The 26,726-nt window shown below is 53.1% G+C and overlaps 1 protein-coding gene across 3 annotated transcripts; it reads right to left on the bottom strand.

Annotated features, from left to right (window-relative positions):
• Positions 1–716: 716 nt before the first annotated feature.
• DCUN1D2 (defective in cullin neddylation 1 domain containing 2) lies at positions 717–26,594 on the bottom strand. Of its 3 annotated transcripts, XM_059144644.1 has the most exons (7): positions 26,419–26,591; positions 20,528–20,893; positions 17,622–17,790; positions 10,910–11,040; positions 5,491–5,573; positions 3,662–3,758; positions 717–2,631 (listed from the first exon to the last, which is right to left on the bottom strand). In XM_059144644.1, the coding sequence occupies exons 2-7, from the start codon at positions 20,580–20,582 to the stop codon at positions 2,552–2,554; spliced, it is 615 nt and encodes a 204-aa protein (XP_059000627.1). In that variant the 5' UTR covers positions 20,583–20,893; positions 26,419–26,591; the 3' UTR covers positions 717–2,551. The 3 variants fall into 3 exon arrangements, with proteins under 3 accessions (XP_059000627.1, XP_059000628.1, XP_059000630.1); XM_059144645.1 differs by lacking the exons at positions 20,528–20,893; positions 26,419–26,591 and adding an exon at positions 19,150–19,333; XM_059144647.1 differs by lacking the exons at positions 717–2,631; positions 3,662–3,758 and adding an exon at positions 9,537–9,666 and having other exon boundaries at positions 5,501–5,573; positions 26,419–26,594.
• Between the last annotated feature and the right edge of the window lie 132 nt (positions 26,595–26,726).

Raw genomic sequence — 26,726 nt, 5'->3', positions numbered from 1 at the left:
TGAGAACCAGAGCACTCCTTCCACTAACAAGACGCTGAGCCGCACCTGAGCCCGGGGACGGTTCAGTCAGCACTTGGGACCCAGGAGGCTGTGGAACATTCTTCTAGCGAGCAGGGTCCTGGGGAGTGAAGCCTGTGTGCTCCCTACCTAGCGGGACCGGACATCCCAGACATGCAGGCCAAGGAACGTCCTTAGAGGGCAGCATGGTCTGTGGCCCTTCCCTTCTGCTGGCTCTGAGGCCGTGGGAACCTTCTGTGAAGCGGCCAGGAGTGGCCCCACGCTGTCCGGCCCGTGTGGGCACTGCCCACAGCCTGCGGCAGCTCACGGAGCCGCAGGCACGCGCCCCCCACGCAGCCGGACTGCCGCGCTCAGTAGTGCCTCTGACTGGGAAGACGTGCCCGTGTCCTCTGTGTCTTCACTACGCCTCTTACACGCGGCTGCTCGCTGCATTCCCGTCCGTTCACAGTCCACGCTCCCGGGGTTCTGGTACAGGAGCCCATAGCTCAGGGAAAGCCTCTCTCATCTTCAATGGAAACAAGCACTTAGTGGGCACACTCTGGTGACAGAAAGGGGAGCACCTGGCCTGGCTGTCCGCTGTGGGACACGACCATCTAAGCAGGGGTGCAGGCCGCACACGGGGGGTGTCCTGAGAGGGGCTGGGCTCCTGGGGGTCCCGGGGCACCCAGCATCTGAGCAACCAAGAACAGACCTCCCCACACCAGAGAAAATAATTTATTTTAATGTTTCTGAAGCTCCTGGCACTTGCACACAGCATGCCTTAAAATACACAGAAGAAAAAGCAGCCAGCTCTCTGCAGAGCCTCTGCCTGAGTCCTAGGGTTCGGATGCGTCCCCACGAGCAGCCACGGGAGCCCTGCCACACTGAGTCTTGAGAAGTAGCAGCTGCCGTGGACCCAGGGTCTGTGCGAGATGACCATGCTCCGCGGCCTCGTCGGAGCAGAACATTTACCTGGTAGGAAGCCGCGACCCCAAAGGATGCCTTAAACTTGAGGAGGTGATAATTCTACAAAACCAGTGCTCTCTCAGAAACCCCGGCTCACAAGCAGAGACGACCCTGTCTGTCCCCGTGCAGCGGCAGATGTGCAGGCCCAGGAGAAGCTGCATGACTCGGTCGTGAGTCTCACGAGGGGCCACCCCGGCCCTGACGCTGGCATCCAGGCCCCGAGCCCTCTTTCCTCCCCTCCACAGCCTGCTGTCTCTGTGAAAGACTCCTCTCCCAAAGTACACCCAGTCCACACACAGCGGGTGTGCAAACCCCCGCTGGCCCGGATGCTTCTGGAAACGCCAATTCAAGCACACATGGCAGGACACTGTCCACATACGGAAGACCCGAAGTGAATGTCCTCCCTCCTGTGAAGTGACACCAACTCGTCTGCCCCACGAACTTGTGACGTGAAGCTCCTTCTGCGCGAGGCAGGGTCCACACCGTGATTTTTAGAACACGCAGCTTTCTCCAGACGGGCCTTCCACGTTCGGCCGGCCGGCTGTGGGCCTCGTGGGACAGTCTCCTCTGCCAGCAGACAACGAAGAGTCAGACCGCGCTTGCCAAGCTCGGGCTTCTGGCGGAAACGAGGTGGAGGTCTCCACATGGGTGACAGGTGACGAGACGTTGGCAACACGCACGCAGCCCTGGGGTGGGCAACGGGCCTCCCAGACCGCTGCAGGGAAACAACCCTCGTGCCGTTCCAACGTATAACCCATTGCTTGTGAAAGAAAAAATTTATATGGAAAAATGTCTTTTTAAATGTTATAAAATACATTTTTTTAAAAAACATACTTTACAAAACTTTTTAGGAAACTCATTCAAATGACGTTGGAAGGAAAAGACCCACGACTTGTCAGCAGTTGACAACTGCATCCCTGGAGTCACAGCCCACGTGTGCGTCAGTGCACAAACCGCCACACACCAAGAACCACCGAGTGACTTTCACGTGAGCATCTGTGGGGAATTAGAATAAAAATAGATCTAATAAATCTAGATATTTGGTAATTCAGAAAATAGAAATCTTGAATTCCCGGCACCAGGTAGGTTTATAAAATGTTGGCAGCCCTGCCAGAGGCTCGTAAGGGCAGCCGGGCACCAGCTCTGACTAGCAGAAGTGCACGGCACCACCAAGGACACGGTCGCATGTTTTCAGGAGGTGACGGGGGTGACGGGCAGCCGGCAGGAGCCGCGGTCACCGCTGGCAATATGGTACATCACGAATACAGCAGAAGGTCTGGCCACTCTGCAAACAGCTCCAGTTCCTTTTTCTCAAGTAGCATACAGACCATGCAGCGGTCCCCTCATCAGACGGACGGGGACTGACTAACTGGACTCCTAAAGCGGGCTGGACGCCACGGCTGGCGTCCAAAGCAGCGTCTTCTGAGGTGCTCCTTCTCAGCCCTTTCTGCAGCCCGGGGAGGTCAATCGAGCGCCCTGGCTGGCGAGAGAGACTGCCAGGGCCAGCGTCCTGGGCACAGTGACCGGCGAAGCGTCCCCGTGTGGGAAGCACCTCCTCTCAGGATCTCGACGGATCGTAATCTTCTGCCTAGAAAGGGCTGCGCTTGGCGCCCGTGATGACCGGCCGTGCGTACTCCACGAAATCATCGATGAGCACAGGCCATGCTCCTACACGAAAGCAAACACACAGGTTTTTTTTTTTTTTTTCTTTTTAAATCAACAGTTTAGACCAACAGCTCTATATTCAGACCATTCTCTTACAGTCGATGTCTGCATTCCAAGAGCTCAAGTGACTTTAAGTGTCCCAGCCTGTTACTCTGAAGGAATCGGCCAGTGAAACCCATTTTTCCTGCTCTGGCCAGAGCTGGGTGTCCTTTTCTCCCGGGGCCATCCCCCTCCAGCCCGGGCCGCCCCCACATCCCCCGTGGCCCGGACCACCCCAGATTCTGGGACCCCCCCCGCCGGCAGACACGCACTCACTGTAAGCTCCTTCTCTGCACACGAGCCACGTCTCGCCACCGCAGCTAAGCTCCCGGGAGCTGGGCTTCTGCCTATGGCCAACCATGCACCCGTCCACTCACACACGGTCGACAAGAGGCCGCTCTGTGCCCGGGCAGAGGACAACCAGACATGCATGCCTGGGCGGTGAGCCTTCACTGAGCAGCCCCAAGAGCAGGGACGTGAGGAGGTGCCCCAGAGGCCGCCCCCAGGTTGGACGCCGAGACTGTGCATCCCTCCCCAGTGTGGCACGGCACCCAGGATGGCGGGCCCGCAAGCGCTCCCTGATGGGCTGTCCTGAGACAGGTGGCGGAGGCACCACGAGATACGGAGTCGTGGGTGTGTCAAGTTCCCGCTGGAATCTTTAGACCCACGTCAGCAGCATGAGGGGAGGTAAGACAGGATGGTGTGGTGGTCGGGGGGGGGGGGTGCAGCTTGGCCACAGGACCCCCCCGCACGGCCCCCTTGGAAATGCTTTAGTTTAGGGGACGCTCTCCTCTGGATTGAAACCGCATCTGAAGCCCTCTTCTTCCTTTGTGAGGCTGACGGACGCACAAGAGTGGGGCTATCATTACTGCCGTCACCCCCACTGCACGGAGCCGGGGGTGGGGGGGCACTGGCCGGCACCCCGGGGGCAGGGACGGGCAGCCCGCACGGCTGCGGTTCTGGCCACCATCTGAAACCGCAGGACTTCCCGTACCTTCTTCGTCATAGTTAGACATGTCATCTGCAATCATGTTTCCAAAATCCAGCAGAAGGTTCCAAGTGTCCCTTGGGATTGATCGTTTGTGATGTTCCTAATACGTGAGAGAAAAAACCGCAGATGTGAGAAACAGACCTGACCCTCCAGAGTCCGACCGTCCAGTTGGCCGGGTCCGCAGTCTGGCGCGGACCAAGCAGCACCACACGCGCTGCTGGGTGTTAGGGACAGTGGAGGCTTCCGGATGAATCTGGAACTACACAGGGCCGGCGGGCAGACAGGCAAGAGTAGACTTATTTAAAAACAGAATAAACATGTAAAATGCCAAGATTATATTTCAATCAGATCCTTTCCATGCCTACCTCACGCCCACTGGTTCAGACCCAGTGGCAGGACAAGAGGCAACTGCAGTTGAACACGATTTATTTCCCTCTATGCCAGGATGGGGGATGGTCTAAAAGCATGAGATTCAATACCTGAGCTGCAGGCGGCCCCCGGGGGTCCTGCCCACACGCCCAGCAGGCATGGTCCTCTCTGACCCCCCCCCCGGGCTGCATAGCGCTCCCCTCTCAAGGGACCCCGCACCCTGCTCACCCCGTCTTTGTGCATTTCTCTAAAGCCACACGTCAGGCCTGGACTCAGCAGCAGCCCCCGTGCCCTGGGAGCATTCCACCAAGATTCTACCTGCTCTCCTGTCAGGGCTCTGGGCACGTTCCTAAGGTGCCGCCTGCCGCCCCATCTCTGGGAACGTCGGCCATGGAGGTTGCGGGCCCCAAACTAGTAATTGGCGGAGCAGAGTCAACGTGATGGGCGCCTTGGCTTCCCCACGCCGCTTCAAGGAGGCCCCTAATCACACGGGACCCCTAGGGGAGGTTGGGCCCCGGCTGGGCCGGGGTCTGTGCTGCAAGAAGGCCCGCCCCCTCACACGTTCATGGAGGAAGTGACACGGTAGGTCTGGGCACAGTGACGTCATGTGACTATCCTGCAGCAAGACCCCAGGCTCCACACGCTTCCCACCGTGACACCTGCTTCCCGTGCTCCTCCTGGCGAGGAGAGGCCGCCCCGCTAAGGCCCAGCGCTGCTCAGAGGCCCGCCTCCAGCACAGACAGGCCGTCTCCCAAGGGGCCCGCTAGCCCTCCTTTTTCCTTCTGGGCTTCAAAACCACGTTTAAAAATGTGTCAGACTGGGACGCCTGGGTGGCTCAGTTGGTTGGGTGGCTGCCTTCGGCTCAGGTCATGATCCCAGCGTCCTGGGATCGAGTCCTGCATCAGGCTCCTTGCTCGGCAGGGAGCCTGCTTCTCCCTCTGCCTCTGCCTGCCTCTCTGTCTGCCTGTGCTCACTCGCTCGCTCTCCCTCTATGCCTGACAAATAAATAAATAAAAAATCTTAAAAAAAAAAAAAAAAGTGTCAGACTACGAGCGTGCTGCACACCGGGTAACAGCCCAGTCTGGGGCCAGGGTCAACGTCCAGGGCGTGTGTGCCTGATGCGTTCTTCAGCAATTCCAGGCTTCTCGGAGGAAGCACAGGATTAGTTGGTGCCCCTCAGAAAAGGTGGCGGGTGGGGGACAGCCCAGGTCTGTAGAGCATCTGAAAGCCTGCCTGGGGCGTCTGTGCGTGGCTCTCTGAACTGATCGGACACCGACCTTGGGACAGCCCTGCCTGGAGCTCCATGGCCATGGTGCTCTGCATGGCAGCGTGGCCTTGTGGCCACTGTTCGGAACTCCCATGACCCAGCACCCGTCCGGAACACCTCGATCAGACAACACAGCCTCGTGATCGGCTGACCCCTCCCACTGGGCACACACAGCAAAGGCCAGGAGGACACTTACCAATAAGAAGGAGTTCCAGAGATCTAAGAATTTAAACCTCCCAGGTAAGACTAAATTCCAGTATGCAACAGCCATCTCTAAATCTGGCAAAAAAGAGAAAGAGCAGTGAATAAATTCCAATTTCTCTTTCCACTGCCCAAAACATGACCACTTCCTACCACACTGGTACTCAATCACTAAAACGCCGCACTCTCCCCCAAGGGTGAGATGAGGCCCAACCCCTACGGAACAGATGTTCCTGCAACGGTGATGTGAGAGCTCGGGGGTCTACGCGTCCGTGACTCAGACGTGCGAACGGTCATCACAGCGGTGCCGGAGACACGCATCCTCGTATACGTCAGGCTTTCCTCACACCGGCCTGGACACCGTTTGCACGCGTCATTTATTACCAGGACCTCCCAAGTGGCCCTGCCATTCGCCACCACAGGAGCAGAAAGAGTCAGACTCAGAGGTCAGCCGCGCGCTACGAGGTCTCCACCTTTCTCAAGGCCACGGCTGGGGAGAAAATGTCCACTGACGGACACTTAGCTCCAGCCTGGGTATCAGAGTCCACACTGTCCATCTTCCCTGACACGGACCCTCACTGCACGGCTCCGGGGAAGACGGTGTCTTACGGAACAGGGTTGCTGAAGTTTAGGACTGTAGGAAATGCTATCCTAAGCCCCAGTTTTTGGATACTGACTCTTCTCTGCTTACTGTAACTTAAACATCTTTTCTTCCTGCACGCTTGACGTAGCAAGTGCATTAAGAGGCTGAGCTGAGCCTGCCCGTTGGAGCGGACAACCTTTCATCTCAGGTGCACAACAAAGCACAGTCGTGATGAAACGGTTTCCTAATTACGTGTTTACGTCCAAACATCAGGACGCACTAATGTGAAAAACAGACAAATAAAAACTTAAGGTAACGGATTCTTTTAAATGCAAAATACCCAACTAGCCACTTTTCAGAAAATTTTCATCTAATTCTTGGTTGGCCCCACTTGGCAACTGACTGAAGCGGGAGTGCAGGGACACCTGGCCGGCGCAGTCGGTTGAACGTGCGCCTCCTGGTCTCAGGGCTGCGAGTCTGAGCGCCGCGCGGGGCAGGGTTAAACAAGAGTCAGACAGGAAAGTGAAGCCGTCACCTGAGGTGCCCAGGAGACGCAAAGCAAAGTATGAGTAGCACCAACTTTAAATAAAAAGCCTACATTCCCCCCGTTTAAAGTCAATACAGACTTTCTTAGTCTTAAATACGCTGGAGTCTTAATGAGAAAGAGATGGCCAGGAAGTCTGCAGACTGGCCGCACGGGACAGAGGAGATGGCTTGCTAGCCCTGCCTGCTGCCCTCGGTCGAACACGGAGACCCTCGTGACTCTGAAAGATTGTCAACAGAGATGCACCCCCCTACCCCGGGCCCTGCCCTGCCTCCATCTCTGCCCCTTCCCCTCGGGGAGGGCCTGCAAGCCAGGAGACCACTCCGTGAACTCCTCGCCAACGCTGGCACAGAAGAGCCGTGGGCGGAGTTCTGCCTAAATCTGTGGCCCAGAGAATCCGGCGGAACAAGAGATGACCGCTGCAGGAGGCCACCACGCTCTGAGGAGCTGGGCACGTGTGAGGCACAGCCCGAGAGCCCGCACTCCCGGCGGGCCCCCAGGTGATGCCGGCTTGCGGGTCTGTGGATCTCGCTGTGCACGGCCCAAGATAAAAAGTCACGCTGGGCGAGTTCCGTCCTGGTTCTCTGCCCCGGCAAGGTGGCCCGGCAATCGTCAGACAGACGTTCTCGCAAGCAGCACCTGCCCTGCCCGTGAACGCAGCCGTTTTCCTTTGAACATCAAAAGGGAAGAATCCCGTATGTTGCAAAGTATCAACACGCACAAGTAAACATTTCTAACGGAAACTTAGCTACGCTGAAGACCCTACGGTGACAGAATGAAGCAGACACAAGGGCCACCATTTTACGGCCAAGAGTAACTGCTGCCATTTTGAAATTTGGATCAAACTAATCATCACTTTGAAAACCGAAATGAAATAAGATCCAAGAATTAAGCTGCTCAAAACAAAGCACTACCAAAGCTTCCCTTTGGAAGCATAATAATTAGCTCAGACCTGAGTTAGCCAAATTTGAGGAGAGCGTGGAAGGAGCATTTCTGGTTCCGGTGAGTATGACACAGGGAAAAGCAGGAAACAGAGAGAAGTCAGGAGAAGAAAAGCAGCTTAGGAAGAAATCCTGCCCGACAGCAGAAAGGGCGCCAGTCCTTCCCAATCGAGGGGCCTTCTTACAGGTGCCCGCGGGCAGAGCATGAGCCCAGCCAGACCCTCCAGCACCGAGCGTCGGTCTCCAGAAAAGCCCGGCAACGCCGGGCCCGATGCACTCACAGCACCGCTAGCCACAGTCTGTAAACTCTAACGGTTGCTTCGCCTCGGCCTCCGAGAAAGGAATGGATCGGAACAGAGATGGTAAAGCGAAAGTTTTAGTTCCACAAGTAAAATGTCAGCCCATAAAAGAGTAGTCTTGGGCATACCTATTAGGGCTACCGTAAAAACTGGGAAAACCCCACATCGAAACCCCCAGAAAGTAACCGGTGAGGGCAAAGGCGTGGAGACGGCGCCACTGCTCGGCCAGCGTCAAGGTCAAGAGGCTCCTCGGGAACCTCAGCATGGCCTCGTGGCACAGCCCGCAGTCACCCGTGTGCCAACAAGGCCCGGAGCAGAGAAGCAGGGACTCGAGCAGCCAAGCGACGAGCTGCGTGCACGGCAGCGCTCCTCACGGCGGGTGAGAGTCGGACGCGACCCGAGTGTCGCCGTGGAGAAGTGTGTGAGCAAAACGTGGCGTGTGTGGGGACCGTCTTTCAGCCTCAGAAGGAGGGACACCACGCAGCCATGGGGAGTCTGGAGAACACTATCGTAAGAGCAATTAACGAGCCACAAAAGGTCACACGCCGTGAGTCGACCCCGCACAGACCAGGCGGGGAGCAGGTGGCGCCAAGGGGCAGGGGTCTGGCGCTCCCTCGGTGACGACAGCTGCCCTGAACCAGCATCTCAGAAGCCCAAGAAAGTAATTTCACATAAAAATGAGCGAGCAAAAAGCATGACACTTCATCCCAAGAAAACACGATACTGCAAACAGATGGTCACTCCAGGAGAGCGAGACCTTCCGTTTCAAGCAGGCACAGAGATCCAGAAATGACCGGCGCGGAGAACAGCCACGTGCGCGGAGACGCGGGCGAGGACGAAGCTCGGGAACCGGAAGCGGGAGCGGCGGCTTCGGAAAGAGCTAGGACAGGAGGACCCGGCAAGGAGGCCCGACGGGCAGTGGCTCGAGGGAAAGCGGCGGACGGGGAAGGCAGCTCGTGCGGCAGAGTGAGCCGCGAGCCGCGAGGCTTTTCCCAAGGACGCCGGGGAAGCGGCCCGCGATCTCGGCCTGGGAAAGAGGCACAGAAGCAAGCGCTTATCCGGCCGTCCCTAGATGAGCCGTGCCGCTGGGAGTGACGCATCGCCTCGCCAGCGTCCTCCACGTCAGACGTGACAGAACGACCGAGGTGGCCACGGCGGGCAGACGGATGTGGGCAGTCACAGAAGCAGCGGCGGGCGTCCCCAACAGAAGCTGGCCGAGGCGAGCCGACGCAGACGGCCCTCACGGCCTACAGTCTCCCCGGAGGCCGGAAGGCGCGCGCCGGCCTGGGACAGCCCCAGGCAAGCACCAGCACCACCGCACAGCGGACCAGCCACCTTATGGGGTGTCATGGAGGCAGTTAATGTTTTACCCATTTTTCTTAGCTGTCCTAACATAATTAAAATACACTACTCCTTCTGTTGGATAAACCAGAGGCTGGCCGTCCAGGCCTGCTAGCCCAGATGGCAGGGCAGGTGATTCAGGAAGCGGCCTGGGACCCCTGGCCTTCGCCCCGCCTCTGCCTCTTTTGCAGACGGCCCCTCTGACGGCCATGCACACCTCGGAAGCCGTCCATATACACCCCACTGCCTTCCCTGGCGGCCCCCTGACCCTGCCACGGTGCCACGGTGGTAACAGCCACGAGGACGGAATTTTCCGGGTGTGTAAGTCTGTACCGCTGGGAACAGAGCCGCGATCTTTCAGACGAAAGCAAAGTGGAGGTGCAAAGTGTCCTCAGACAGCCAGGGCCACGGACGGAGTCTTTCCAGCTGGCTCTGAGGCAGGCAGGTAGGAGGCGAACGTTGTCTGTGTCAGAGCGAGAGCAAAAGGCAGGGGCTGATGTCATCGAGACCCCACCGCACAGGGCAAGACCATGTTCCAACCATCCAATGGTCACAGTGAGCTTGACCAAAGTCACACCACTCCCCTCCCCCGGGGGACCGAAGAGCCTGCCCGCCCTCCCCCGCCCCGTCCTGTTCTGAGACAGAAAAGCCTGCCACCCCCATTCTGGGACAGAAGAGCCTCCCCCCTCCCCAACTCTGGGACAGAGTAGTTTGCTCCCCACCCTGGCTCTGGCACAGAAGAGCGCCCCCCATTCTGGGACAGAAACCCTCTCAACGTGCACCTGCATTTCACGTGCTGAGAGAGGAAGAGCGTCCGAGACAGAAGGGGCCAGGAGGCTCACACGCACGGGGTCAGGAGGCTCACAGGCACGGGGCCAGGAGGCTCACACGCACGGGGCCAGAAGGCTCACACGCACACGGCTCACACGCCTGCAAAGGTGCACGAGTGAAATTGGGCCCTGAGATCAGCGGTTTCCAGTGGGATTTTCTATCCATGGATTCTCAAGCCTCTTTTGGTTTCCTACTTAAATCTGGTTACTTTATAATAGTGCTTTATATTTGAGAGCAGCTTCTTCAAAACATTCTAATGCACCTGCTGAAGCCTATTTAAAGACCACGTAAGGCCCCACTCTAAACCTGTAAGACATTTTACTGAACTAACCATATCTGTTACATTAAACAGAAATAAATTATATGGTACTCAGGAGGAAATCAAATGAAAATAAGCAGAATAAAGCCCTCAAAAAAACCAAAACAGACTGAAAATTAAGTTAGGAATTTCCCAAAATAAGTTATATTACAGCACAACTGTTCGACTCGGCAAGAAGCATGGACATGTGACCCGGGGCCCATCAGAACCGTGTTCTGCCTCCAGACCAGGACAGGACTCCTGGGTCCTGGACTCTGCAGGTCACGCACCTCCTGAGGCAAACACTCTGTCAACACGATTGATTTCTCTGACCCGCGAGTCAATGCAACAGAACAGGGAGCATTTGCAAATCAGTTTACATTTTGACATTTAAACACTGACACCCAGAAGTGGAGAGTGACCACCGCGTGGCGGGGGTGGGGGGTGCCCCGGCCCCGCGGGCCAGGAGGAGACTGCTACGGCAGAGCCCTGCGGGGCAGGACCGACACGGGGCTGGTCGGACCCCTCTCGGTCTCACGAGGATGTGACTTCTTGTGACGGTGGACATGACACTCACCTAAACCCTTCTGCCCGGGGTTTTTAGCGAAGGAAAAGGTAAACTGATAAAAGTCCTTAAACTTGACCGGGTCCTTCAGCTCCTGCTCCAGTCCTGGCAGAAGGGCCCGCAGCTTCTCCGTGCTGTCGCACCTGCGGGGAGAGACAGAGCGCGCTGTGGCCGAGGCAGCCGCGCCTTCCCACGGGCTGCAGCGGCCCGAGGCTCGGGTCGGGGAGGCAGACCGCTGGCGGGCTTCCTGACCCCGCGAAATGGACCCCAGCATTCCAGAACCGCCTGTGGTGACGGCCACACAGCTCTGCTCAGACACCGACCCTCCAACCTGTAGGCGGCAGTGGACGAACTCTACACTACGTGTTACACCCTAACTAGAAATAAAGGAAAAAACAAAGCCCACGACTGCTTGCCTTCCCTGTGCGAGCTGGAGCACAGGCCCGCTTTCACCCACACGCAGGCCCAGGCCCTGACGACAGAGGGGCACCTCGGGCGGACCCCTCTGCCCCCGCCCACCCATGGCACCGAGCCGCTGGGCCGGCCTTCGAGCTCCTCCGCTTGGGGTCACTTCCTTCCGGCTCAGCTCAAAACTCCGAGCATGATGGGACACAGAGCCACTGCTGGAAAACTGGCTTTTCCAGGTGGCGACGGGGTGAGACCACGGGCACTTATCAGGAGGAGCGCTGAGTCAGGTGCACGACTGTTTAATCGCTCCATGGTTCACCTGAAACTACTAGAACAATACATCAATTAGACTGGAATTTAAAAAATAAATTCCCTTAAAATAAGTAAATAGATAAATAATAAAACTGGATTTTCCTCCAAGAAGTCAACAACCTTTAAGAATATTAAAAAGTGGGGCGCCTAGGGGGCTTAGTGAAGCGTCTGCCTTCGGCTCAGGTCATGATCTCAGGGTCCTGGGATCGAGCCCCGCATCGGGCTGCCTGTCCGGCGGGAAGCTGCTTCCCCCCTCTCTGCCCCTCCCCCACTCCTGCTCTCCCTGTCCCATGTCTCTCTCTCTCAAATAAATAAACAAAATCTTTTTTTTTAATTATAAGAGAATTAAAAAGCCTTTAGAGCAGAAGTCTAGAATAAGAAACCGTAAAATCTGTCTTTGTAGCTTGACTCCCTGGCACAGAAAAGTACGAGCAGGCCGCGGAGATGCGTGGCCCCACTTGGCGGGGCTTCGCAGGGGGCAGAACGCCGGACGGCAGTGGCCATGAGCCCAGGAGGTGCAGGCCTACAGCTCCCGGGACCCCCAAGGAGGGTGGTTGGGGCAGCGCCTTTCCCAGCACTGACCTTCCCTCTGGGGGGCTGCTCCAGGCCCTCCCACGTGCCTGCATCACCCCCAAACGAGCAGTGCTTAACAGTTAGCTGCCCCGACACTGTCAGTCACGGAACTCACGGTGTGATTTCCATGCCGAGTCTGTGAGGCCCCAGTCTGCCGGCTCAGGGGAGTCCTTCTCTGTGCTGAGGCGCACGGCCCTGCATTCAGATTTCCTAACTTACGTGTCCCACTGGTGGTAGCTATTCTGGCTGTTTCTAGTTTTCTGGCTGTTAAAAGGGTCTCCGTACATGCATCCTGGTGCACACGTACATGTGCTGGGTTAGGCACAAACCCCAGTGGGCCAGCTGGGTCACCAGGTCCACAAACCTCCAGGGATGTGGTATCACACTGTCTCCAGAAACTGTCCGCCTCACGTCTCTGCCAGCAGGACAGCAGGGCTCCTGTTCGCCCCATTCCCGCTGTTACGTGTGACTGTGTCTTACCTTAGCCGTTTCACAGTCGGCTGTAGTTTTAACCTCTACTTCCCGTACGTCAGTAAGCCTTGTGCTGTGATTGGCTACTTGGAAATTCTCTTTTGTGAAGTGCCTCTCAAGTCTCCTGCCCATTTTCAGTTAGGTATCTTTTTCCTATTGTTTCCCAGGCTTTCTTTACATATGAAGGATACAAGCCTTTGTCAGCTAAGCTTGGTTGAAGTTCTCTCTCCCAGAACACGGACTGCCTTTTCACTTCCTTGGTGGTGTTTCTTGACGATCAGTTCTTTCTTCTAGCGTCCATCCTATCAGTCTTCCTCTCCTCAATGTCTGCTTGCTGTGTTCAGATTTCCCTATAGCATGGTCACCAAAGATAGTCTCCTCCTTGATTTTCCCAGAGGCTTCTGGCTTTTGCCTTTAGGCTTTCACACAGACAACTACGATCCACTGGGAACTGATTTTTTACACACGGCGTGAGGTAGGGATCAGGGTAAGTTTTCCTCCGCGTGAGTAGCCAAGGCTCACAGAAATGTGTACTGAAAAGGTTTCTTTCCTCACTGCTCTGAAGTGCTGCCTTGGCGATACGTCTGGGTGCCTGTGTACATGGATTTGTTTCTTGTTCCCTGCCCTGTCCCACTGGCCCAATTACCTCCGCAGTAGTGCCCTGTAGTCTTAATTACTGTAGCTTGAAAAGTCCTAATCAGCTTAGAGAGCAAACCCTCCCCTTGCTAAGAACTGCTGACTAGTCCTGCCTGCATTTTCATACACATTCCAAATCCATCTGTCAAATTACACAAACTACTACTTATTGGGCTTTTGACTGATAGTTCACTGAGTTCAAAGACAAATTTAGGGATAAAATACTGACTGTTCCAATCTACGAATGAGTTCATGTCCCTATTCATTCAGGTTTCCTGCGTCTCAGTGAGTTATTTATTCTCTGGAGGTAGCACACATCTTGAATCAGATTTATCCTAGGAGTTTTGTATTTCTGATGCTACTGAAAACAATTTAAAAATTTTTTTACATTCACTTTGCTTCGTTGTGTTGTTGCATTCAGCATTCTTAAAATAAGACTGATTTTTGTTTGCTGATCTTTGGTCCTGCAGTCTGGGTAAACTCACTTATTGATTCGAACATTCTACCTATGGATCAGACCAGCTAACTCCTCCTGTTCAACGCTGATAAAAGTAGGCATTCATGTTCCAGTTACATATATATCCTATAGGATCTGGCAGGAATTGGAGGTCAGCTTAAGGACAGTCCCTTGTATTCCTGGTTTGTGCCAAATTCTCTCTTTTTTAAATTAAAAAAATTTTTTTTCAATTTTTCAAGTCAAAAAATTATGAATGGAATTGAATTTTATCAAACCCATTTTATGGATTTGCGATAACTCTCCCTTTTCTGTTGTTAATACATGACACTGATTGACTTTGTAATGTTAAACAAGTCTCACAATCCTGGGCTATAACAAACTTTGTCATGACAAAGTTGGTGGTATTCTCTTCATTAAATGTTTTGTAGGATGTGCTGGTGCACCAATCCTGGCCATTTGTTTTCTTTTTGAGAAGGTTTTAAATTACAAGTTCAAATTTAAGAGCTACAGAACTACTTATGTGTCCATTTCAGTAAATTGTATTTTTAAGAGAACTCCTCTCTTGCACCCAGTTTCTCACATTCACTAGCAGAGGGCTGTTGGTGATATATTCTTACATGGCACCATCTATAAGATCTACGGGGATGTCTCCTTTCTCATTCCATGTTGGTTATTTGTTACCTAATATTTTTGTAAGTGTTTTCAAATGGAAACCTTCTGGCTTTATAGATTCTTTTAGTTTCATTTCTATTTCCTTAAACTACTGCCTGTTTAAGAAAATTAATTCCCTCTGTACTCTTTGGGTTTAATTTTCCTGTTCTTTTTCTACTGCTTGAGATGGATGCTTTTCTTACTGATTTTCAACTCTTCCTTCTAAAATATGCATTTAAGAAGTTGAATCCTGCAAGTTTTCACGTGTAGCATTTTCTTCATGATTCAAAGTATTTTCTAATTTCCACTGTAATATCTTCTTACTCCCAACGGTTGTTCAGGACTATAGGATAACCACACACACTTCAACCTATCAAGTTATCTTTTTGTTCTACCTTAACTGTATTGTGGTCAGAACATACTTTGTATCATTTTAATCCTTTGAAATTTGTTGCAGCTTGTTTTACAGTACAGTTTGTAATCCATATTTATAAACTGTCTACTCCTCTTCTGAAAAGAGTATGTGTTCTTCAATATCAAAAGCCATGTTCCAAGTATGTCCATTAGGCCATTGGTAGCGCTGCCCAAATTTCCTATTTCCTTAGTGATTTTTCACTCCTCATTCTATCAGTTGCTAAGATGTGTGTGAGAATTCCCCATTCTGATTGTAGATTTGTATCTTTCTCTTTAGTGCTTATTTTTGCTTTAAATAATTCATTGCCTTCCATGTGAAATAGACCTTTCCCCATAATCAAACGTCCTTCATTATCCCTAGAATTACTTCTTGTTTTAAAGCTTATTTTAATATTGACATAGCCACACCACTTTTTATTGCTTAAATGTTTGCAAATTCCATCAACTTTTATCCTTCAAATTGTTCTGTGTCCTGATGTTTTAACCACATCTATGGTAAACGTATCCACAATAGTTATTTTCTAAAATCCATCCAGGATTTAGTTCACCCACATTTCATGCGATCAGGTAAATGCTGACCCATCAGCTTCCAAGCCTCCATTCCGCCGTGCGTTTGCTGCTTGTCCTACGTGCAGCTGATTTTCCTTATGTTCTTTATCTCATGTTCTTCTGGGTTGAATTTTTTATCACTTTATTCTTACTCTGTTAGGAATTAGACATAAATTACACACTACCATTTTTATAATGATTGTAACATACACAAAGAGAGCAAGTATTTTCTCCCACTGTTCTGCCTTTTTAATAGTGTCTTTTCTTAAGGAGAGCTCTTAATTGTGCCGAAGCCCAACTCAGCCATTTATCCGTTACGGCTAGTGCTTGTTATCCCTTCTCTAAAAATCTGTCCCTTGATCTGGGTTTTAATAAAGACATTCTCCCACGTTTTGCTGAAAACTTTAGAGCATTCCGTGTCCTGTACAGGAGTGCAAGCCAGCCCGCACGATCTCTAGCCATGGCCCAGGCTTGCATGTGGGGCCCGAGCAGACATGGTCTCAGGCTCACCCGGTAACTTCAGTGTCAGCGGCTAAAAGGAATCTTCTCTCCCCATCGGAATGACAAACACCGACAAGCAATCTTCAGATGGAAGTAGGAAGACTCCACGACTTTGCTTCGAGACTTGTGCAGTGCCACAGGAGCAAAGCCCGTGTGCCACGGGCCACGGGGAGGCCCACCGAGTACAACGCAGTCCAGAAGCGGGTCCACAGCGCGTCCACTTCTTGTTTTCACGACGACGTCAAGGAATCTCTTAACATTTACTCAGATCACTTACGAATCTGCAAGCCTCCAGAGCAAGGATGTAGCATCAACTGTTAAATGCAGGTGTTCCAACCACTGTTGGAAATGTGTGAAAAATAGTAACGGAGCCGACGTAAACCCAAAATATTTTTTAAGGCTTAGTGCTGTTGAGATGACAACCACCTTTTACATCCCTAAAAGCACCGAGGATGTCTCTACGACATACTAAGCACTGCACTGCGCACACGGTCTACAGAGGCCTACAGAGGGCCGTCCCTTTCACCTGCCCTGTGAGACGCGGAGCACAGCCCCTCTGCTCAGTGCTAACTTACAATCTTCAGTCATACTCTGTGTACTCCGCATAGGGAGGCATGAATTTGTCCAACACGTTTTGGGAAGATTCACACTCAAAATCTTTAAAATATGTTTTTAACTTTTAACACTTAGTAGGATAATAGGACTTTTATAAATTTACCTGTACGACGTATTTCTAGATAATGCCTAAGAAATGGCAGTAAGTGTTTCCAGAAGAAGCACTTAATTCCCAAATCTCCCACCTGGGGGAGCTCCCGGCAGAAGGGATAAAGGGCAGCCCGGCCGAGAGAATGCTGCTTTAACAGGTGTTTCCATCCCAACATTCCCTGAGTCTTCCGCGGCGTTCCTGGCGCACAGAACAATAAGCCACATGTTGTCGCGCGGGTCACCGTGACGTCTTCGGCTTGGTCTTACACAACCAGCGGCAATAGGGTAAGTCCTGCAAATGTCTGTCATCTCACAGACAAGGCTGAGAAATATCACACATGCATCAGTTTAGTAGAACAAATGAATGTTCTATTTTTTCCCCTGGGATGCTGTATAATCCACGCCTTAAGAACATGTTTAACTTAGACTTTCCAGCTCCTTCAGCAGCTAAAAATAAGCCAGTTTAAGCTGTCAACACTGAAATATCACAGTATCAGCAAGGCAAGCACGTTGGCATTTATACTACCCTATGAGATAGCTCAGTAAGCTTAACGATCAGAAGACATTTGTGTCACATGCTTTCGCTTACTTCTCCGACTTAACTGACAAGTGAGAAACATCTTAAGTTATTATGAAGTTTTTATTCCCACCCTGTGAGTAGAACAGAGAAGTGTTACAAGCAAAAAACCAAAATGATATTTTATTGATGATTAACATAGCAACACAAATAATACATTTAGGACACAGAATCCAGAAATGAATGGCTGAAAACAAACAAAAACACCCTGATGTCTGCTGTACATTCAAAACTGGAAGGATAAAATTTAAAAAGAAAAAAGTAAATTACAAAAGGGATTAATCTGAATTAAAGTATTAAATAAAACTTTACTTGGAAAGGCTTAATAGAACAGATTAGAGGCACAAAAAATTTATAAGATACGCACAGAAAATAAATTAATTTGAAATTAATGTTTATAGGTTGTTGAAAAATAATGTTGAAAGTACCATCCTTTTTAAAAACATTTAAACCAAGACCAATTTACTCACCCAAGCTCTGTCATACCGGCCATGAACTCCTTTTTGCTAAATTCGCACTGCGTCGCCGCCCTGAACCTCCAGGCTATGACCAAAACGCTGACACTGGCAGGATCTAGGCTCAGGTCATCACAAAACTGCTGAATCCCGTCAATTCCAATTTTATTTTCATCTTGTGGGTCTACAGTTAAAATCAAGAGAGAAAGAAATTGTGCTGTTTTGAAAAGTAGCACTAACGGGTGGTTGGAGTCCCAGCCCGAGCAAGCGTGTCTTGGGAGACGTCAACCGATGGCACACGGTTTCTTACTGTGCGTGGAACAGCAATAAAGAGTAATTTACCCAGATAAAAGCCCTATTTTAAACATCAAGGTTACTGGACTCAGGAGAAGGAAAAAAGAGTACTGCAGCTTCTTTGAGAAGACTTCATCATTTCAAAAATATTTGATTTCCGTAAAGTAAAATACAAATTCCGGTTTACACAATTCTAGTTTGCCCAAAGGCAAACTCTACCAAAACCACTGCATTGCGGGCGCCGAGGTGGGGAACTTGTGACTCTTAGGTCAAGGTCCTAAGTTTGAGCCCTACACTGGGTGCAGAGATTACTTAGAAATTTTTAAAAATCTGCAATAAAAAAAAAAATACTGCATCTATAAAGTGTTTACAATATTGGAAGTTTTTGCCACAACACTGCCAAAACAAGAAACTGATGTTTTTCTTTTTAAAGTGATTTCATTTGCTATAATTTTAGTGCTACTGTACATTTAGGTTGCAAAATCATTTAGTTCACGCATCCACATTTAATAGCTTAGAAACTCAGGACTTCCTCACTTCCCATTTCTGGTTTAGAAATGAAATTAAGGAATTTAGAGTTTCTTTATCAGAAAATCAAATAGTAAAATCTCTTAGAAAAATCTCAGTGAGACCTCACTAAACTAGGACGAGTAATTTCCAACAGAATGACTCACGTGTTAATTCTGTTAGCTGTACGGAAGGTACCAATAGAAAATTTGTAGCTTCTTTGCTCAAATGAAGATTAAATGTGATACACTTTTCTTCCATCATACAAAATTTAACTGTGGTCACTTAAGCACTATATGCTACATTTTTATAAACATGTCGTCACCAAAATAAAATAAAATAAAATAAAATAAAAGGTATGCTGTAATTTAAACAAACGAGAGCACAGGCTTCCTGCAGCCTGTTGCCCATATAAGGAGAGAACAGCCATCCTGCGGCCTCTGCTCCTCACCCTTCCTATAGCCCAGAGCTCCCACAGTCCCAGATGCCCCCAAGGGCACACCTGCCCTCAGTGCCGCTGGTAAATCTCAGGTGCACTGTGAACTATGTTAAAGGAGCTGCGGAAATGCTCGCTCATTTGCATACATTAACATAACAACGGACTCATCTTCTCCAGTCTTTGAACAACATATTTATTTCTAGACCCCAAGATGACTGCATAATGTGTCTACTTTAAATGAAAGTGCATGAATAAAATTAAATGATAAAAAGATGCTGCTTAAACTACAGAAGCAGCTCTCACTAAGTATTTCTTTTAAAGACATATTTGAATCACTTCAGGAGGGGCGCCCGGGTGGCTCAGTGGGTGAAGCCTCTGCCTTCTGCTCAGGTCAGGATCCTGGGGTCCTGGGATCGAGCCCCGCATCGGGCTCCCTCTTCTCTCTCTGCCTGCCTCTCTACCTACTTGTGATTGTGCTCTCTCTCTCTGTCAAAAAAAAAAAAATGAATCACTTCAGGAATCTGCATAGCACATGATTCACAAAATTAGCTCCACAATTAACTTAGCCAAAAAAACTTAAAGCATATTAAAGCTTATTAAAAACAATGATTTTTCATTTTTCAAACAAATCTGGTCTATCAGAGTATGTTTTTGTGCCAAGGATTTTAAAAAAAAAAAGAGGGGCACCTGGGTGGCTCAGTGGGTCAAGCCTCTGCCTTCAGCTCAGGTCATGATCTCAGGGTCCTGGGATGGAGTCCCGCATTGGGCTCTCTGCTCAGCGGGGAGCCTGCTTCCTCCTCTCTCTCTGCCTGCCTCTCTGCCTACTTGTGATCTCTGTCTGTCAAATAAATAAATAAATCTTTGTAAATAAATAAATAAGAAAAGAATACATAAATAAGAATTTAAAGCCCAGGAGTTATTCTGTTTGGGTTAATACTTGTTTAAATGAGGTTTTTGTTTTTGTCTTTAAATTCTGTTAATAGAAGGTTAACCTCAGGAACCAGTAGAAAGAAAAACAGATAAACCCTGGCTAGTTGTTGCCACGGACTCCAGTGCCGACGGACACATGAGACGCCACCTGACGTCCCGCCGGGGGCTCGGACGCGAGCAGCCCCGTGGCAGGGACCGACTCCGGCAGCACGGTCAGTCGTGCTCTGACAGGGAAAGCTCCACTCCAAGTGCTGATTTCAAAGAAACAGCACCGGTCCCCAATGCACAGCGCCAACGTTTCCTTGGTAGCAGCTTTCCCCTGCGCTTCCTCAACAGTGCAGGGGCTCCGGGACCACGGCGCGGCTGCACGTGTGAGCAGAAAGGTGACTTTACCCTGGGGCCGGAGTTACTTCTTCACCTGCCTCCTCCCCAGAACCCTCCAGCTCACACAGCAGTGTGCCCGGGACAGCACCCCGCACGGCGAGGACACGGTGCTGCGGCACGTCGCGCGCGCCACGGACCCCGCCCAGGACGGCCCCATCGCCGCCAGACCCCTGTCCCATCACCCCAGCCCCGCCGCTCTCCGTCACCGGTCCACGTTCCTTTCCAACAGGCTGGATGCTGCAGCTGAGTCCAGAAAGAGGAGGAAGAACCTTCTGGAGGTCTTGAGAACTCAGCACAAGAAGCCAGACTACACCCTCCGTTCCCGGGCGAGCTGCGGCCGCCTGCCCCCGCTCCCCGGCCGCCTTACCTTTGTACCTGTCGTACAGCTGCTCCAGCTTCTTCCTGTCCACCCCGCTTCTCATGGGTGCCTGGAGGCAAGAGTCTGGTTCGGCAAAAAGTCGTCTGTGGCCACGTCTACTTTCCGCTCATCCTGCGCTATGCGGCAGGCCACGGGGAGGAAATGCCATAAACCCGGGCCCCTGCTCTTCCGAGATGACCTCTGTGTACGCAGCAGGAAAGCCAACTCCACCGGACCAGAGCTTCAGCATCCCATGACTGCTGCTGGTGCTCTTGCTGGACTTGGCTGTTTCCCCTGTGTCAGCCTCACCACAGAACTCGGGGACGACACGTTTCGCTCTTCATCAGTTGGGAAGACCACAGGGTCTTCTGAAGACTGAAATGACAGCCACGGAAAGACAAATATGCAAAGTGCGACCTTCAAACCATTATGAGATTCAGTGTTTTATCACAAAGTACACTTTGATCTCTACCCTTCAATTTGTACAAAACACATTATTTTTTCCCTAAGTCTCGGGAAAATCCCTCTTTACACAGGAGCCCCGGGGACGCAGTGAGGGTGGGTGTCGGACCCAGGCCTGGCCCCTGACCAAAGCCCACTGTAGGGTCCTCTTCAGCGTTGGTTGATTCCAGGCTCTACTGAGCAGAAGGGCTGCACAGTGTGTGAACATCAGTGTCTTGGGTCTTCCCTGTTTAAGATCAGCAGCCACAGTGCTGAGAACATACGCAGGTAACTGACCACAGTGGTGGGCGCTGCTCACCACGGTCCCTGAGCGGCCACAAAAAGCCCGTGAGGGTTAAAGGTGACCATACGGAGCGCAGAAACATCTGAGCACGTGAAGCAGAGATAAACGGAGAAACAGGGCAGAGGCTGTGGGAGGTTGTAGGCAAGAGAACTGCCGAGTCTCTGTACTATATCTAGACCGTAAGGAAGGAAGACCGCGCCCGGACTTCCAGAGAGGGCCAGCCAGGTCTGGGCTTGTCTCAGGTGACCGGGGGGAAGGACAGCAGTAATCAAAGTGACTCACCAGCCTCGTGAATCAACAGATGCGAATGCACCAGATCCAGTGCTCTGAAACACTCCACCGGCCATACGGGAGGGAGAGTTTCACTTGAACGGATTTACAGTAGTTATGCCCCCCCAAAATGGGTCCTTGATTAAAGGAGCGAGACTAATATAAAGCGAAGGTCAAGCAACGCTGTATTTCGCGCCAAGCATCAAGAATCTAACAGAACGTTCAGGGCCACGCCTCTTACAAGAGAGAGTGACCTTTCTCTGTTTCACAGACTAGCTTTTTTTTTTTTTTTTTTTTTTTTAAGATTTTTACTTATTTATTTGACACACAGAGATCACAAGCAGGCAGAGAGGCAGGCACAGAGAGAGGAAGGAAAGCAGGCTCCCCGCTGAGCAGAGAGCCCGATGCGGGACTCGATCCCAGGACCGTGGGATCACGACCTGCACTGAAGGCAGAGGCTTAACCCACTGAGCCACCCAGGTGTCCCACAGACTAGCTTTTAAGGGCAAAGGCCATGCGGTTGGGCCTGGCCGCACACAGGTGGCCAATGAGACTGTAACACGCAGAGAAAGCTGCACAGTCATGCTCGGTGACCAACTGAATTACAATTTACCCTAGTAGACATTTGAACCAACCCATCACCTTGGTCAGAATCGGTGCCCAAAAGGTGCCCAAAGGGCGGGGCCCATACTCCTTGGTAGCTAGGGAGACAGTGTGTGCCCCCACTGATCCGATGTCTCCACCCCCCTGACCCACCCTTCTACTCCAGCTTTGTTACCTGGGGCTGCTTTCCAGGACTTGTTGTTAAGTCCCCTGGGGGAAGGGGAGCAGCGACAGTTGAAGGGTTCCACAAGGTCATTGTTTAACCTTAATGGAAACCTCTTGCTAAATAGGTCCTTGCAACAGTTACTCCTGTTCAGCTAAGGACCGGAGGGTTTGCAGAGCCACACAGTGAAGGACAGCTCACAGCGCTCTGCTGTGGAAAGTCGGGTGAGACTCAGACACACAGCACATCCAAGAGCTGAGCGCAGGCAAACCCTTTGGCTCTGAGCTTCCCAGTTGCCAAACCAAAGATGAAAACAGGATTCTGTTTTCCTAAGATTTAGAAATCTGTCAGTGGCCCAGAGGTGACCCAGCTCCTCCCGGCACTGAAACCCAAAGGAGTGGCCCCTGTGGTCACTCCTGGAAGGGTGACCGCCCTGTGCCCCTCCCGCCCTTTGCAGCAGAACAGCCCCTCTGCCAGGCCAACCCCGCAATGGCACGGCAAGCTTCCAAAGCCTCTTTGGACAGGACCCCTTTCTTCGAGCAGAGGACCTCAGCAGAATACCACGCAGCTGCCCAGGTCCGCTCTGGGCATCGTGGGGTTTACACCAAGACAAAACTCCCTTCACAACAATCCCAAGTCATTATCTGCCTTTCTCATGCTCGCTGGAACACAGTGGAGACCACGTGTGACTTGTGATCTTTGCAAAAATGTAACACAAATATGTGATTATTATTTTGTTATTGTGCTGATTATTGTTGTTTTTAAATATACAAATGTTTTTAAACTTTCCATTGTCACTTCTAAAACAGTAAATCCCAATGACTACAACTCACGTAAACAAAAAGTCTTTGGGCTCCAGCAATTTTTTAACGTACCCAGAGGACCCTGTTCTAGCAGGTCTCAGAAGCACCGAGGAGGCAGAACACGGGCCGCCTGGAGCATGGGCTGTTGGTCACCTGGGGTCTTGGGTCCCTTCTGGAAACTGGAGAAAATCTCAGATCCTCTCTCCAGCAAAACATGTGGTTTTGCATAAAACTTGGGGTTTTTCACAGAGCAATGAAGCCTGTCGACTGGTTTTTCGGAGGAGCAGGGAGGTGAGCCTTAAGTTAGAAGGCCCAGTAAGGCAGATGAGGGCTCGTCTCTGTCGCAGCTACCCAGTTCCGCAACGCGCCAACGGCCGGGGAGCCGTGTACCAAAAAAACTTCATTTACACACATGGGAAATGAGTCTGTGGGCTATACTTTCTAACCCTAATCTAGATTCTAGGGAAATATATAGAATATATATTCTGTACGTTATTTCCTGAAATTGAGCCAACGGAAAGAACTAGACAAAGAGCCTGAAGTTGTATTTTCTGGTACAATCGAATTTAGCTAAATCAGGACAGATCTCATATGCGTTGACAGTAGGCTGACAAAAGGAGAGCGGCATCTCTGCTGAAGGCGACGGCCTCCCTGACGGAGCGTAGGTAATGCCAAGGCCCTCAGAAACCGCAGTGGAGAGCGATGTCCGACACCCACCCCGCGCGCCACTTAGCAACGCTCGTAGCATCAGTACGAGGCAAATCGCATCTGCGCTAGATTTTAAATTTCTGTCATGGTTGTAAAATAAAATTTGGTGCCCATAAACAATGAACCTCAGTCATAAAAATGAACAAGATACTGAAAAACGCTACGATGTGGACGAAGTTTGAAGACGTTACAGCAAGTGAAAGAAGTCAGACCTGCAGGGCCAGATGTTGTGTCCATTACAGGAACTACCTGGGCAGGCCAGTCTCCAGACAGAAGCAGTGCAGTGGCTGTCCGGGGCCTGGCGGGGAATGCGGAGTGGGGAGTGACCCCGCAATGAGTGTGGGGTTTCCCTGAAGGTCGTGAAGTGGTCTGGAGCTCAGCGGAGGTGGCGGTAGCACAGTACTGTGGGTGAACTCAAGACCACTGGATCACACACTTGAAAGTACCCGATTTTATGTTATGTGGGTTCTGCTTCCACAAAACCTTCAGTGTGGCACTCTTAGAACCTCCAGGACGAATCAACAGTCCGGCACGCTGTTAGGGAGCCAGCGTGCTGCACCCGAGTCACGCGGCTGACGGATCTGCACCAAGTAAATGTTGGCAGACGCCTGAAAGATCTCGTGTCTGGTCTTGAGGGACTTTCCCTGATTAACACCTCTTAGAACTTGTACCACACGACCAAACGGTTGTACCAACGGTGTAAAGAACAACACACTCTGGACACTCTAGAAAAAGAGGCACAGGAGGACACAGACCCAGCCCCGCCAAGTGGCTTGAATCGTTACTGTGTTGTTACCAAGTGGGTGGGGGCAAGCCAGACAAGCCGCCCTTCTCCGTCCATCCCAAGTGCCTCGCCGCACAGGGCACTGGCTCGGTGTGAGCAGCAGCCGCCCTGGGTCTAGGCTCAGCCCGTAACACGTCTGCTGCCAGAAGGAACAGGAAAGGGATTCTCACGACAGGGACAGCAGCGCGAGTCACGCCTCCCAGGTTTCTCCAGAAAGTCGCGGCCACTAAAACGATGCCCGGCGGCTCCGAACAGAGACCGCGCGGGCTTCACACGTCGCAGCTGGTCGAAAGAGGAACCGGCATAAAGCTTTCTAGAAAGAAAGAACGTCTCATAAGCTAGAAAATGACAGGGACAGAACGCGCTCTGACCGGCCGGGGCAGCCGGCCCAGGCCTGCCCTCCAGCTCACAGCCCTCTCCCGAGGCCGTCGAGGAAGGTCAGCAGCGTCTCGGGGTCGTGGCGCTCCTCTGTTTCACTCTGTCAAGGTACATAAAACTCCCGAGTGAAAACAGCGACAACCCAATAAAGATTTTTTTTAAATCTCTGAAGTATAGGAAAAGTCTAAAACGCTTCAACTGTGAAAAATCATCTATAGAACCCGGGCACCAAGACTGCCCAGACACAAAATGAAAAAAAAAAACAACAAAAAAAAGGTGTTTTTGTTTTTTTTAAAGGTTTTTATTCGTTTGACGAGAGAGAGCACACGCAGGGGAGCGGCTCGCAGGGGCAGCGAGAAGCGGGCTCTCCACCGAGCGGGGCCGACGCGGGGCCCGACCCCAGGACCCCGACATCATGACGCGGCCGAAGGCAGACGCTTCCCCGACGGAGCCCCCGGCGCCCCCGCCCAGGCTCTGACCAGGACAGAACGTCCGCTGGGGCGGCGGGGCGGCCCGGGACGCCGACCGGTCCCTCGGCGCGGACAGCCGGCGGGGGCGGAGTCGGTCCGCGCCCCCGACGCGCTCCCGGGTCTTCACGCCGGCGCGGGCGGCTCCGTCCTCCTCCGCGCGCCGCGCTCCCGCCGCCCCGGGGCCGTCCGGGGCCGCCCGCCGGGTCCCAAGCCCCGCGACCCGGTCGGGGCTCTCCGGTCCCCCTCGCGGCTCCCTCCCTCGCCCTCACGCCGCCACCCTCCCCGCACGGCCGTCGGGGCCGCGGCCGCCGCTCGGAAAGCCCCGCCGGCCGCGCGCCCCGAGGACACTGCGCCCCGGGCCCGACCGGTCCCCGCGCCGTCCCCGCCCCCGCCCCCGCCGGGGTCCCCGCGCCCCGCTGACCCGCACCGTCCGGCCCGCGCCCCGCGTCCCCCGTTCCCGAGGCTTCCGCCCGCCGCGGGCACCTCACCGGCCCCGCCGAGTCCCGGCCCCGACCCCGGCCCGTCCGTCCCGCCCGGCGTCCGCGCGTCCTCGAACTCGCCGGACCCGGGCGACCCCCGCCGCCCCCGCCTCCACGTCTCGTTCCAGAAGCTTCCGCGCCGGCCCTCGCGGCCTCCCGCCCGCCGCCAGCTCCCCCTGCGTCGGCCGCTCCGGGCCCCGGTGTCGCCGCGCCCCCCCTTCAGCCCTGCGGGGCAGTCCTCGGCCTCCGACCGCCCCGGGCCGCGCGTCTGCGGACCCCCGCGACCCCTGCCGGCCGCCCCGCCCGCCGCACCTCTGCACGACGGCTGCCCCGCGGTTCCGCCCCGGCCCCGCGCGGCGTCGCCCCGCGGAGTCCCCCGGCCCCAGGCCGCCCGGAGACCCCGCCGCTCCCGTGACCCGCGCGCCCCAGTCCCCGGCGCTCCCTCGGCCGCAGCGCGCAGGAGGGGCCGGTGGGAGGCGACCCCGCGGGCCACCTACCCTGCTCCCCGGCGCCTCCGGCGTCCGCCGGCCCGGCCGTCTGCGCTCGCGCCCCGCCACGGCCGAGCGGTCCTGGTCGTCGGCGTCTGCGCCCGGACACCCGCTCCGGAGAGGGCGCCGGGGACCGCGACGGGTCACTCGGCCGAACTCCAATGCCCGGCGTGCATCGCGCCGCCCGGAGGCTCACGGGACCCAAGCGCTTCCTCTCCTACAAATCCCGACGTGCACTGCGCCGCCCGGGATCCTACGGGACCCAAGCGCTTCCTCTCCTACAAATCCCAACGTGCACTGCGCCGCCCGGGGGCCGA

This window comes from Mustela lutreola, chromosome 13 (genome assembly GCF_030435805.1).
Source record: "Mustela lutreola isolate mMusLut2 chromosome 13, mMusLut2.pri, whole genome shotgun sequence".
Taxonomy (NCBI): Eukaryota; Metazoa; Chordata; class Mammalia; order Carnivora; family Mustelidae; genus Mustela; species Mustela lutreola.
Note: the sequence above shows the minus strand (reverse complement) of the source record. Positions and strands in the feature narration are given on the sequence as shown.